At 48.0% G+C, this 13,722-nt stretch overlaps 1 protein-coding gene across 7 annotated transcripts in view; it reads left to right on the top strand.

Annotated features, from left to right (window-relative positions):
- The window catches only part of LOC119965968 (F-actin-uncapping protein LRRC16A-like), a 458,632-nt gene that overhangs the window by 402,243 nt on the left and 42,667 nt on the right, over positions 1 to 13,722 (top strand). For all 7 annotated transcript variants that reach the window (XM_038797016.1, XM_038797019.1, XM_038797017.1 and 4 more), the window contains one exon: positions 11,723 to 11,934. In XM_038797016.1, coding sequence (XP_038652944.1) covers positions 11,723 to 11,934 — 212 coding nt within the window. The remainder of the gene's footprint in view (positions 1 to 11,722; positions 11,935 to 13,722) is intronic.

Here is a 13,722-nt window from a genome sequence, read left to right as displayed (position 1 = left end):
GCTTTGTCCTGTTGTGGACCCTCCTGAACAGCTCACACCACCACTGTTTTGTCCGGCTGTGGCTTCTCCTGAGCCTATCTCTCCAGCAGGTTTAATTGTGAGATCCTGGCCTGTTTGTGTCTCAGGCCCTCTCTTCCATCTAACAAAACGATCCATTTTAAGTTTTACTTGTTTGCTGCTGACAAAATGGAGGAATCGCAATCGCACCCAAAAACATGACATCAGCGTCATTATGCTGCTTTGAGCCTGCTCTCGGCATGACCTGCTCTCTGCCTCGCTTCAGACAGGAAGATAAAATTGAATTAAAGAAAACAAATCTTCTGCGTCAGCGCGCTGATGTCAGGAGGAGGCGGTGCTTCTTGCTGGGTGCCATACATGCGTACTGATGAGCGGGCATGCATGCACAGTGTGCTTGCATTTTTTATATGGTCGCAGTCGTCATTTTCAAAGCCGCTTGCAGCCGGCATTGTTAAAAGCTGGCTGTTGTGCGTGAATTCATGCGATCGGGAACGCCACGATGGACGGCTCCGGGATCCTCCCACCCGCATGTCACGACCCCCACTTTGAAAATGCCTGGGTTACGGGGATAGGGTGCAAGCCTGGGCTTAAGGAGGGCGCTCTTTCCAAGGGCCAGTGCAGACTCGATGGGCTGAATGGCCTCTTTCTGAACTGTAAATTCTATGGTGCAGGCGAGAATCGGTGAGTTTGAGCAACAGAGGACGCGGGGTTCTGAATCTCACTCCAGCTGTCCCTCTATCCCATGGAGGAGTAAAAGGTCCCACCAAGGTCACCTCAGGGAACAAGGTGTGGAAGTCAGCAGACCGCCGCAACCTCAGCTGGGGATCCAGCTAGATGTAGCGGGAAGGTGAGGAAGAGGAAGAAACAGTAGTGGGCACGGATGAACCTCGGTCCTAGTAGAAATGAGTCACCATTGTAATAGCACATCTTTATAAAAAATCACTTTGTTCCCCCATACACGTCCTCCACTCAATCATGTTATGGCGCCATGTCAGCAAACACCCGCATTTCATCCCAATGTAGTGTGAGAAAGGCAATGCTATGTCTCTCATAGAATCCCTACAGTGCATTCGGCCCATCGAGTCTGTGATCTATGACGTCCCTTATGCACTTGTGCTCTGCTGTCTGGGATATGCTGCACAGGTGACCCGTGCAGCCCTGTAGCAAACTGTTGGCATAGAAGTTCAGGGCGGCAGTAACTTTCTGCCAGTCCATGTGTTGCCAACTCTTGCATCACCTGACACTAAGTTGTCAACTGTCCCCAGGACAGACGGCGCCTTCTCCCGCATTGGACCTCTGACATCTGGAGGTAGAAGGTTCTACACGGGAATACCTGTGGCTGGTCTCCTCCGAGGCTTCACCATTTGTTGCCCTGCTCCCAGAAGATCAACGGGCCCTGCCTCCCCCTCCTCTGCAGGGGGCTGGTCCTGGCCGCGTGCAATAGCACATCAATGTCGCTGTTGCTGGTCGATTGCAATCGAAAGAATTGCCAGCTCGACTGGCTCCATGATTCTCCCGAATCAGAAATTGAAAGGAAGAGAACATCAAAGTGAGCGATGAGGAGTCCTGACAATTCCCTGACCCACAGCTCTCTCAGGATCTGGGACATCCACCCAATCAGTGGTGCAATCATGCATTGCAATGCTGACTAAAGTGGCACAATTGACTTGTCAAGGACGGGTCAGGGAGCTGATTAGGCAACTGGCTTCCCCTTGTGGCAGGTGAGGCACACCGGATGCGTGTGAAGACTACAACTAGCATGTCAACTTCACCCTTAGAGGGCACCCGCATTGCCCCAGCTCTCATGGGCTATGGATTAAACGAGCCTTCCAACTTGAACAGCCAGTGACTCAACACTAATCCCTGACAGCCTGGCCTCCATAACCAGTAACCTTGAACTTCCATACAGCTCTTGCCCCCTAGCTTCACAGTGCTAGGGTTCATTCTCACTACAGTCATCATTACTGCTGTGTGAGGGTGTTCAGGCCTCCTTCGAGCTGGGAAAAACCCTTGTCAGAGCCCACCACACTGCCCCATTCAGCCTGGCCTCCCATTGGACTCCAACGAAGAACCTCCCAGTTGTCTCCTGTGCTGACGCTGTAGATTCACCTGCTCCCACCCACTTTCCAGCTGCCACTCTGGAAGGGCAGTCCCTCAGCAGTGATATTGTCACAAGCCCAACAGGCGGACACAGGAAGCGCTGCCTGTCCACCAGTCGGCAGACCCCTTTAAATCTCAAGGTTTACCACCACCACCACCCAAAGATGGCCGGCTCCGAGTTGAACTTATCCGAGTTCCCTACGCCCTCTCCGCTGCCCCCTCTGCAACTCGCACCCACAATGCTGTGTCCTTATCCACCTATGACTGTGTGGCCAAATTCCCCTCCAACTCGATTTTCAAATTTTATGCTGTCACTGCCGTAGTGGGTCGGATCTCAAACAATGACGAGACAGAGTTCAGGAATGAGATAGAGAATCTGGTGCGACGACAATAATCTCTCCCCCAATATCAACGAAACGAAGGAGATTGTCATCGACTTCAGGAAGCGTAGTGAACATGCCCCTGTCTACATCAATGGGAACGAAGCAGAAAGGGTCGAGAGCTTCAGGTTATTAGGTGTCCAGATCACCAACAACCTGTCCTAGTCCCCCCATGCCGACACTATAGTTCAGAAAGTACACCAATGACTCTACTTCCTCAGAAGACTAAGGAAATTTGGCTTGCCAGCTATGACTCTCACCAACTTCTACAGATGCACCATAGAACGCATTCTTTCTGGTTGTATCACAGCTTGGTATGGAGCCTGCTCTGCCCAAGACCGCAGGAAACTACAAAAGGTCGTGAATGAAGCCCAGTCTATCACGCAAACCAGCCTCCCATCCATCGACTCTGTCTACAATTCTCGCTGCCTCGGAAAGGCAGCCAGCATAGTTAAGGACCCCATGCACCCCAGACATACTCTCTTCCACCTCCTTGCATCAGGAAATAGATACCAAAGTTTGAGGTCGCGTACCAACCGACTCAGGAACAGCTTCTTCCCTACTACCATCAGACTTTTGAATGGACCTATCTCATATTAAGTTGATCTTTTCTCTACACATTGCTATAACTGTAATATATTCTGCAGTCTCTCCTTCCTTCCCTATGTACAGTATGCATTGTTTGTACAGCATGCAAGAAACAATACTTTTCACTGTATACTAATACATGTGACAATAATAAATCAAATCAAGAATCGGAAAACCTGATTCTCTCCATATTTTCCACCTGCGTAAACTGTTCTCACTCACAGCTAACACGGGCTCAAAACTGCCCCCTTGGTCCCTAATTTAACATTAGGAAGCCTTTGAGATGCTCATGAAAACAAAACAACAAACCTTCTTACTCCACTAAAAACAAGCTTAATCCTCTTCTAAGCTCGCAAAACTGTCAACCAAACAGCCATTCAAACTTCACTTGATTTTAAAAAAAATTCTTCAAATGACTGGAAGGAAGGGAGGCAGTTCTATCTTCTCTCTGCCTTTGTAATTTGCATGGGTGGTGGGTAACATCCCCCTTAAATAGAACACCCACCCCCTTCCTCCGGTCAGGGCTGGTTTAGCACACTGGGCTAAATAGCTGGCTTTTAAAGCAGACCAAGGCAGGCCAGCAGCGTGGGTTCAATTCCGATACCAGCCTCCCCGAACAGGCACCGGAATGTGGCAACTAGGGGCTTTTCACAGTTACTTCATTTGAAGCCTACTTGTGACAATAAGCAATTTTCATTCCATTTCATTTCCTTACCCTATTGTTGCCTTAAACCTCCCACCTTGCCTCCCTAACCTGCACAAACGCTCCCCGCCTAGGACCCTGGATTTACCTGTTTCCAGGGATCCATTGGGCCACTTTCCACTTTTGCCAAAATAATCGGATTGGACACCAGCTCCCGGGGAAAGGACTTCTTCCCACGTAAAGGGCAGAAGTCCCACTGGTACTCGTTTAGCCCACCTGCTGTATTTTATTGGGGCAAGCCATCCACACCCCCATAACATTCTGCCCATGGTTTTGTTTCATTTGGCCAAATGCTCAATTGATATAGAAAATGACATTTTTGAAAGAGGCTGACCATACCTATCATGGATCGTCACTTGCTTACCTTTAGGTGTGATCTTACTCATTCTTGGCCACCTGCAGCCAAACTAAATTTTGAACCTCTGCTCACTTGGCTTTCAGCTCTCTTGTCTTGGAGCTTCTACTTCTTACATACACGCGTGTTCGTTTCCTTCATTTCTCCCTTTTCCTTCTTTAAAAGAACTGTGAGCTATGTCCGAAGCTAGTTCATACATGCTTCAAGGGACTGCAGTGGTGTCTATGTGAACATAAGAAATAGGAGCTGGAGTATTTGATCCTTTGAGCCTGCTCTGCAATTGAAGGAGATCATGGTTAACTATTTAACTTCACCTTTTCTCACTATACCCATATCCCAAATTCCTTTAGTTTCCAAAAATCAATCAACTTATCTCTGGGATATACTGAACAGTTGAGCATCCATAGCTCTCTGGGTAGAGAATTCCAAAGATTCATAACTCTTTGAACAAAGAAATGTATCCACATCTCAGACCTAAATAAATGGCTGACCCTTTATTATGAGATTGTTACCCTGTGTTCTAGATTCTCAGCATCTAACCTGCCAAGCCCTTAAGACTGTTACATGTTTAATTGGATCACCTACCAGTCGTTGAACCTCCAGGGGAATATAAGTCCTATCTGCTCAATCTTTCCTCTTGGGACAAGTTCATCATCCCATGAATTAGGGCAAGTATGTTCTTCCTTAGGGAAGGAGACCAAAATGGCACACATTACTTCAGGTATGGTCTCGTCAATGCACTGAATGATTGTACTAAGATTTGTACTCCAATACCCTTGCAATGAAAACTAATGTAACATAAGAACTAGGAGCAGAAGTAGACCGTCCGGCCCTTCGAGCCAGCTCCGCCATTCTATAAGATCATGGCTGATCTTTTCGTGGTCTCAGAACCACTTACCCGCATTCTCGCCATATCCCGTAATTCCTTCATTTTTCAAAAAAACATCAACCCTATCTTTAAATATATTCAATGAAGTAGCGTCTACTACTCCTTTCGGTAGGGAATTCCATACTTTAACCACCCTCTGAGTGAAGAAGTTCCTCCTTGATTCAGTCCTAAATCTGCTCCCCCTAATCTTGAGGCTGTGCCCTCTTGTCCTACTTTCACCTACCAGTGGAAACATCCTTTCTACTTCTATCTTATTTGATTCCCTTCAAGATTTTATATGCCTTCCTAATTTCTTGCTGCACCTGCATTTAAACTTTCCGTGATTGGTGTAAAGGACTCTCGGGTCCAACTGACCAATATCAATAATTTCATACTCTACCTGCTCACTGTCTGAACTTCAATATAGTTGTCTGCAGCTCTTTGTGTCATCCTCATTGCTTACTTTCCCTGCCTAACTTTGTATTGTTAGCCACTTGAATGCAACAATTAAAATAGATTATAAGTAGCTGAGGCACAAGTACTGATCCTCATGGCACCCTGCTTGTTGTAAACAGCCAATCCTAAAATGTCCCATTTATTCTTATTCCCTGTTTTCTGACCATTGACCAATCTTCAATCTCTTCAGATATCCCGTGAATCCTAATTTATCACATTAACCTTTGTGTGGCACAATTCTCTTTGAAAATCCAAATACACTATGTCCATTGATTTTCCCCTTATCCAACCTACTCAAAAACTCTTTTTTTTAATAAATGTTTTTATTCTCCATTTTCACATTTTCCTCCAAAATTTACACTCCACCCACAAACAGTAAACGGTAACAAATACAAAATCAATCCCCTTAACAATAACAAAGATCCCATCCTCCTACCACCTCAAACAATGGCCCACCTGTCAAGATATGCATCCAATAAAACAAACCCTCCCATGGTGGAAACAAAAAACAAAGGAAAAAAAGAAAAAAGGAGTCCGGGACCGCCCATGGTCACCATAGTGTGTCCACCCCCCCCCCCCCCCCACTCAACACCGTCCAACCTCCGAAAGAGTACCGTGCGTGATACCCAAGAGTTCTAATCTCCCCCCCACCCTCCCCAAACTCCTCCCATCCACTGCCTCATGTAAAACTCCTCCCCCCAACCTCGGTTCCTTCCCCCCAACTTTCCACCCCGGCTAGACCACTCGGACCCTGTTCTGCCAGGCTCCGATGGCCGCAGCCCCTACCCCCACCTCACTCCCGTTCACTGGCCGGTTTAAACCCCGGCCCCAGGAAAGCACAGAAATATCCTTTTAGCACACACACCCCACATCCCACCCATGGGCAGCACAGTAGCATGGTGGTTAGCATAAATGCTTCACAGCTCCAGGGTCCCAGGTTCAGTTCCCGGCTGGGTCACTGTCTGTGCGGAGTCTGCACGTCCTCCCCGTGTGTGCGTGGGTTTCCTCCGGGTGCTCCGGTTTCCTCCCACAGTCCAAAGATGTGCGGGTTAGGTGGATTGGCCATGCTAAATTGCCCATAGTGTCCTAAAAAGTAAGTTTAAGGGGGGTGGGGTTGTTGGGTTACGGGTATATGGGTGGATACGTAGGTTTGAGTAGGGTGATCATTGCTCGGCACAACATCGAGGGCCGAAGGGCCTGTTCTGTGCTGTACTGTTCTATATCCACCTACACCCCAAAGAGCCCTCACTTCGAGTGCAAGTCCCCCCACTGCCCTTGTCCAAATATATACAACATTGGCTCCTTTAGCCCACACACCCGCACGCAGTGAAACAAAAAAGAAGAAAATACAGTCCTGAGGTTACATCGGCAGATTCGGCACATGGCCATTTCTCAGTTCTGCCACAGTCCTTCTGCCTTCGCAAACTCTTCCGCTGTTCCAAAATAAAAGTCCTTCAGCTTATAAGTCACCCTCAGCTTCGCTGGATATACAATGCCGTTCTGCAGCTTGCTAATGTACAGTGCCCTCTTCACCCGGTTGAAAACAGCCCGCCTCCTCGCCAGTTCCACCGTAAGGTCCTGGTATACACGTATACCAGCTCCAGCCCACTGCACCACCCGCTTCTGCTTGGCCCAGGACAGGACCTTCTCCTTCACACTGTACCTACGGAATCACAGAGTCACTACTCTTGGCAGCTCACTCTCCTTTGGTACAGGCCTCCACGACCGATGAGCCCGATCCAGTTCATATCGGGAGGGATCCTCCCCCTCCCCCAATAGTTTTGCCAGCATCGCGGCAAAATACTCAGTCGGCCTCGGCCCTTCAACTCCTTCGGGCAGCCCCACAATCCTCAAATTCTGTCGCCTGGATCTGTTTTCCAGGTCTTCCATTTTTCCTTGCAGATCCTTGTTAATCTCCATCACCGTCCGCATCTCCTTCCCCATCGAGGTAAGTTGATCACCGTGCTACGCCACCGTCTCCTCCACTACCTTCAGCGCCTCCCCTTGCGCCCGCACCTCCGCCACTGTACCCACCACCGCCGTCATCACCGGGGAAATCGCCTCTTCCACCAGCACACTCAAAACCTCCCTCATCTCCTTCCTCATCGAGGTAAGTTGATCATCATGCTGCAACAATGTCTCCTCCACTACCTTCAGCGCCTCCCCTTGCGCCCGCACCTCCGCCACTGTACCCGCCACCGCCGTCGTCACCGGGGAAATCGCCTCCTCCACCAGCACACTCAAAACCTCCCTCATCTCCTTCCTCATCGCCTCCAAGAGTTTTGCAAACTGCCTTTCAAATTCTGCAGCCATCACCTTGGTTATTTCTTGAGTCGTAGGCAATGCGGCCTCCCCTGGTGCTCCAGCCTCCATTTTCCTAGGTGACCCCGTGGTGACCTCTCCACTCCCCGACGGACCCTCAGCTGCCTTTTTAACGGCCGTCTTCTTGCTGATCCTGGACATCCTCTTCTCCTGTGTGGCTTCTACATGCCTCCGGTCTGCTTTTTATGCGTCCTTGGTGCCTGGGAGTGGGCTTAAAGCCCCAGAAATGTTGTTCCCGAACAGATCTCCTGTTGCGCGGCTGCCTCCCGCCCGCCGTCACCGGTAGTCCTCCTCAAAAACTCTTTTAACATGTTGTTGTTTGGCGGTACAATACCTGAGTATTGCCGAAAAGAGATACATGCTGTTGAATCTTTTAGCCTTGCATTCATCAGGACAGATGCAAGAATACCAAATTTGAAAGGAAGAAATTATTTATGCTGGATGAGAAAAAGGGTGTTGATTGGTCGGCCAGTCAGGTCTGAGTGGTTGAGGTTTTGCCACGGAGAATGCACCATGGGCAATTGGTCCCCTTGCTTTTATTTAATTAAATTAATTAGAAAAGGCACAATGCCTGAACACATACTCTTATTACTTGCAAAGCCAAGAGCCCTGCATATGATTAGATGTAGCTTCCAGCAGGCATAAGGCAACTACGTTGTGAGCCCGACTGGTAATCTTAAATTCATTCTCAGTGTAATTCAATTAGCACACTCGGGGTTGTTCAGCAGCAAGAGTGCCCAATCACAGAGTTGCATCTAACACGGCCATTATTTTCTGAGTTTTGCACGCATAGGCTAATTGAGTGTGGTCAGTACTCTGCCTGTTGCAAACAGCAGAAAGAACATGCTCCCTCCCGGAATGTGGCGACTTGGGGCTTTTCACAGTAACTTCATTTGAAGCCTACTTGTGACAATAAGCGATTTTCATTTCATGCTGTTTATCATAGAATTTACAGTGCAGAAGGAGGCCATTCAGCCCATCGAGTCTGCACCGGCTCTTGGAAAGAGCACCCTACCCAAGATCCACACCTCCACCCTATCCCCATAACCCAGTAACCCCACCCAACACTAAGGGCAATTTTGGACACTAAGGGCAATTTAGCATGGCCAATGCACCTAACCTGCACATCTTTGGACTGTGGGAGGAAACCGGAGCACCCGGTGGAAACCCACGCATACACGGGGAGGATGTGCAGACTCCGCCCAGACAGTGACCCAAGCGGGAATCGAACCTGGGACCCTGGAGCTGTGAAGCAATTGCACTATCCACAATGCTACCGTGATGCAATCCGCCAGGCATTGGGATGTTCCTAGCATTGCAGAACACTGGAATTCATACACCACTTTACTCATTGTGAGGTAGGTGGAATGTCTTTTTTGGCTTACCAGCAGCATCCTGTTAGTGTTACAACAACGTGAAATGGCCAACTTCACCTGTTGCTCAAATGTTGAGATATCTTAACCCTTCCAGGTTAATGTGAGGTAGACCGGGCACCTTTCAAGTCCAAAAGAGGCAACCTTGGGCCTTTTCACAAGTATGCGTGGCACAAATCGAGCAATAATCTGATCGGTCAGCCATTATCCTGCAGGATAACTTTGGTGATCCTTATTTTGTTCTCAAGCTTGCAAGACGAGAAAATGGTTCCGGCCCTCTTCACGAGATTGCTGGAAGCCCTGGCCGATTCAGGCTGCTACTATGAAGTAACAACATGAGTGGCATTTCCCACAAACTGGATGCTGCCGTAAGGCAAAAAGACGTTTCCCTACCACAAAATTTAGTAATGTGAAATGAAATGAAAATCACTTCTTGTCACAAGTAGGCTTCAAACGGAGTTACTGTGAAAAGCCCCTAGTCGCCACATTCCGGCGCCTGTTCGGGGAGGCTGGTACGGGAATTGAACCGTGCTGCTGGCCTGCCTTGGTCTGCTTTCAAAGCCAGCGATTTAGCCCTGTGCTAAACCAGCCCCTGAATGACTTTCGGTGCTAGTGTATGACTTTTGGTGCGAGTGCAATGCTGGGAACAAGCTCACGCATGCAAAACTCAGAACTTAATGTTAGATGTGATTGTGATTGGGTAGCACTGATAAACAATCTTGAGTGTGCTGAGAATTACACTGACAACCAATATAGAATTATCATTCAGGCTCACAATGTCGCTCACCCTATGTATTGGTGGTGAAGTGAGTGAATGTTTATGGAAGGGGTGCCAATCAAATGGGCTGTTTTTTCTGGATGATGTCGAGCTTCCTGATTGCTATTGGAGCTGCATTCATCTCGGCAAATGAGGAGTATTCCATCACACTCCGGACTTGTGCCTTATAGGTGGTGGACAGGCTTTAGGGAGTCTAGATATGAGTTACTCGCCACAGGATCCCTAGCTCTGGCCTGCTTTTGAAGCCACAGTATTTCTAAGGCTATTCAAGTTAGTTTCTGGTTAATGGTAACCCCAGGAAGTTGATAGTGGGGGATTCAGTGATGGTCATGCCATTGAATGGCAAGAGGCAATGGTTTGATTCTCTCTTACTGTAGATGGTCGTTGCCAGGCACTTGTGCGGCTCAAATGTTACCAGCCACTTGTCAGGTCAAGCCTGGATATTGTTCCGGTCTTAATGCATTTGCAGGTGGGCTGCTTCAGCGTCTGAGGAGTCGCAAATGGTGCAGTACATTGTGCAATCAACAACAAATATTCCCACATCTGACCTTATGTTGGAATTAAAGTGATTGGTGAAGCAATTGAAGATGGTTGGGCCTAGGACACCACCCTGAGGAACTCCTGCAGTGATGTCCCAGGACTGGGATGACTGAGATTCTTAGAACCAACTTATTTATTTCTATCTGTGCTATTCATCCAATTGAACACAAATGATTCACACATTCAGATAAAATGCTTTTAATTTTGACTTTCTTCTTATTTTCCCTGAACACTTTAGCCACTAATGTTTGTTACACTCACTGTCCATTCCTGACCCATTCTGCTTATCTTTACCCAAAATGCCTCTCGAATCTAGATATTTCTCTCGCAGCTTTGGCTTTTGAATTTACCAAATACTCCCATTCCCCTATATATTGGGTTAAAGCCCTAGTTATTTTATTTGCAAGCACACTGGACCCAGTCCAATTTAAATGGAGCCTGCCAAATGGAGCACCTCTCCTTTACCCAGTGCAGGTGTCAATGGACCATGAAGCAAAACCCTTGTCTCCCACGTCACTCAACTGGCCATCTGATCTCTTTATCCCTCTGCAAATTAACAAATGGCTCAGGTAAGTCCAAAGATTACTAATTTTAACGTTCTGCTTTTTAATTTGGATCCAAGATCCTTAAATTCTCGCAGCAATATATCATTCCTAGTTCTGCTTATCTCATTGGTACCTAAATCGACCATGACAGGGGGATCCTCCCCGTCTCTCTCCAACTTCAAATTCTTCTCCAGCTGCGAGGAGATGTCTTTAACTCTGGTAACTAACAGGCAACATAAGCTTCAGAGCTCCCAGTCACAGCTGCAGAAAACAGTGTCTTTCCCCTGACTGTAAAGTACTTTTATCACATTGCGTTCCTCTACATTCTCTCCACTTGAACGGTCTCCTGTGCCTTGGCATTATGGTCAATCCTTGGTCAGGATGGTGTGTGGCTTGAAGGGGACCGTGCAGGTGGTGGTGTTCCCATGCATCTGCTGTCCTTGTCCTTCTAGGCGGTCGAGGTTGCGGGTTTGGAAGGAGACGTGATCAGCTGCTGCAGCGCATCTTTTAGATTGTACACACTGCTGCCATCGTCCTAATTTGTTAATTAAAGTTTATTTTTCTGTTGATGTTTAATTGCTCACTTTACGATAAATTGAGTGCTAATAGGGTGTTGCCATTAATGGTTACTTATCTAAATTTGTTCAATATACCTCTTAGATATACAGGAGTCTCAATGTTCAGTTTTTTGTGCAGAGATGGAGTTTGACCTGGATAAGGCTCTTGAGGAGATCCCAGTCCATTTTGATGATTCAGCTCCTGCTTCAAGTAATTACAGCAAGCAAGAAAGGTCATCACGGCCTAGCAGTATGATGAATGAACTACCCTCAGAAGAGGTAAAGAAACTGGAGCATTATACAAAGTCTAGACCCAAGAGGAACAAAAAATTACCACCAAGCAAGACGGCTGTAAGTCTTTTGTGCTCAAAAACTCTTTGCTTAATTCTATTCCACTGTATTTCTTATTTTATTTCTCATTTATTCAATGTATAGAGCTTAGTAACACAATGGTTATGTCTAATGTCAGCAGAGTGCAGCTCTTTTTATGTGATCATTAATAAGAGTGTATATTATCAGGGCAGTTTCTTAATGGCTGAGAAGAGTTTAATATGATTCAAAGTTCATTACGTCCAGAGACAGCAGTTTTAACTGTATAGAATGAGATTTCCATTTACATGTGTGTTAGTGGCATCCAAAAATAATTTGCTTCAGGATTTGATTGGAATATTAATTGCACCTTCGAGAAATGTATCACAATCTAACTTGATCAGTAGTTACCTTTTGGATCTTAAAGGTTTCTATTTTTATTAATGCTGTGAGATAAGTAAGCTGGAGTTTCCACTGACCTCAAAAGACCAGGGGCTGGATTCTCTGGCCCACCGCCCCACGTTTCTACCATGACACGCCGCCGGGATTCTCCGTTACACCGGCTGGTCAATGAGGTTTCCCATTTTCGGGAAACCACCGGGCGCCGACAAAACGGAGACTCCAGCCGGCGGAGAATCCCGCCCCAGAGTTACTGTTTGAAGGAAAGTACTGAAACATTTGCTTTAAAACACCTTCTGCCCATAATGTACTAACAGAAAGAATTATGAAGTTGCTCATAGTGTCCATTATCTTACTTTAATAAATAGATGGCAAAATGTTGTGAATGCTTGGCGCGATCTATCAGAAAGGTTTCTAAGTCATTTGGGGTAATTTGTGCCAGATTTTGCTGGGAGTTTCTCCCCCGCTCTTGGCGGGTCCCCACCGCTATCTAACCACACTTAATCACTTTTTTGAGCCCTGGGGAATTTCTCCCCGGGCTGGCCCACACTTAGAATTATTTTCACCACTGGGGCTGAACTCACTGGCCAGACCGGATCCTCTGAGATTGGGCCACCATTTTGAAAGGCGGCCCTGATTTCTCAGTGCGGTGGAGGGAACTCCCACCCATGGGCAATGTCATCCCCCACACACATGGACACTACCAAACCCCCCCCCCCACCCAAGTGATGACACCCAGCTATGGAGTCCCTTTTCAGGCCTTTCTACGCACCCTTTCAGCAACCCCCCTTCCAGGACCCCCACCCTTCACCCCTCCCAACTTTCCAGAGGCCCCTTCATATCAGCTGTGCATCCCCATCCTTCATATCTCCACTCCATCCCACTTTCATGGGCATGCCCCCCCCCCCCCTTCAGACCCTGACCCTTGGCTGTGTCACCCGGGCACGCTGGCATGGCTACCCTGGTAGTGCTCCTGCCAACTTGGCAGTACCACCTGGGCATCTTCGTGCCATGGTGACAGTGCCAAAGTGCCTGTATTCCAGGGGGAGGGCCAGGGGACTACCCTGCCCTGTCCCTGACCACCCAGGGGCCTTTGGTTGTCGGGGCAATCTCCTGGGTGCCATTCCGCCTAGTCCACATTTGTGTGGACCAGTGCAATACGGCGCCCGGCTGGGGTCTCCCTGGGGAGGCTGATCGTTGCCAGAGGCCGGATAGATCTGGGGGTTAGCACGCCTCAAGTGGGTTTTAAACCTACTTAGGTGTGCGAGGCTTGGTCCTGCCCATTGTGGGCAGGATCCTGATCGCGATGTCTGGTGAGGCTTTGGTCGATTCCACGAGGCGGACCAGCATCGGGAAGCCTGGGGGAGGCCTCTCCCGGGATCTACAGGAAGAGGCAGCACGGTATCTACAGGAAGGGGTAGCACAGTGGTT

Source organism: Scyliorhinus canicula, chromosome 5 (assembly GCF_902713615.1).
Source record: "Scyliorhinus canicula chromosome 5, sScyCan1.1, whole genome shotgun sequence".
Taxonomy (NCBI): Eukaryota; Metazoa; Chordata; class Chondrichthyes; order Carcharhiniformes; family Scyliorhinidae; genus Scyliorhinus; species Scyliorhinus canicula.
This window is presented reverse-complemented; position numbering and strand designations above follow the sequence as displayed.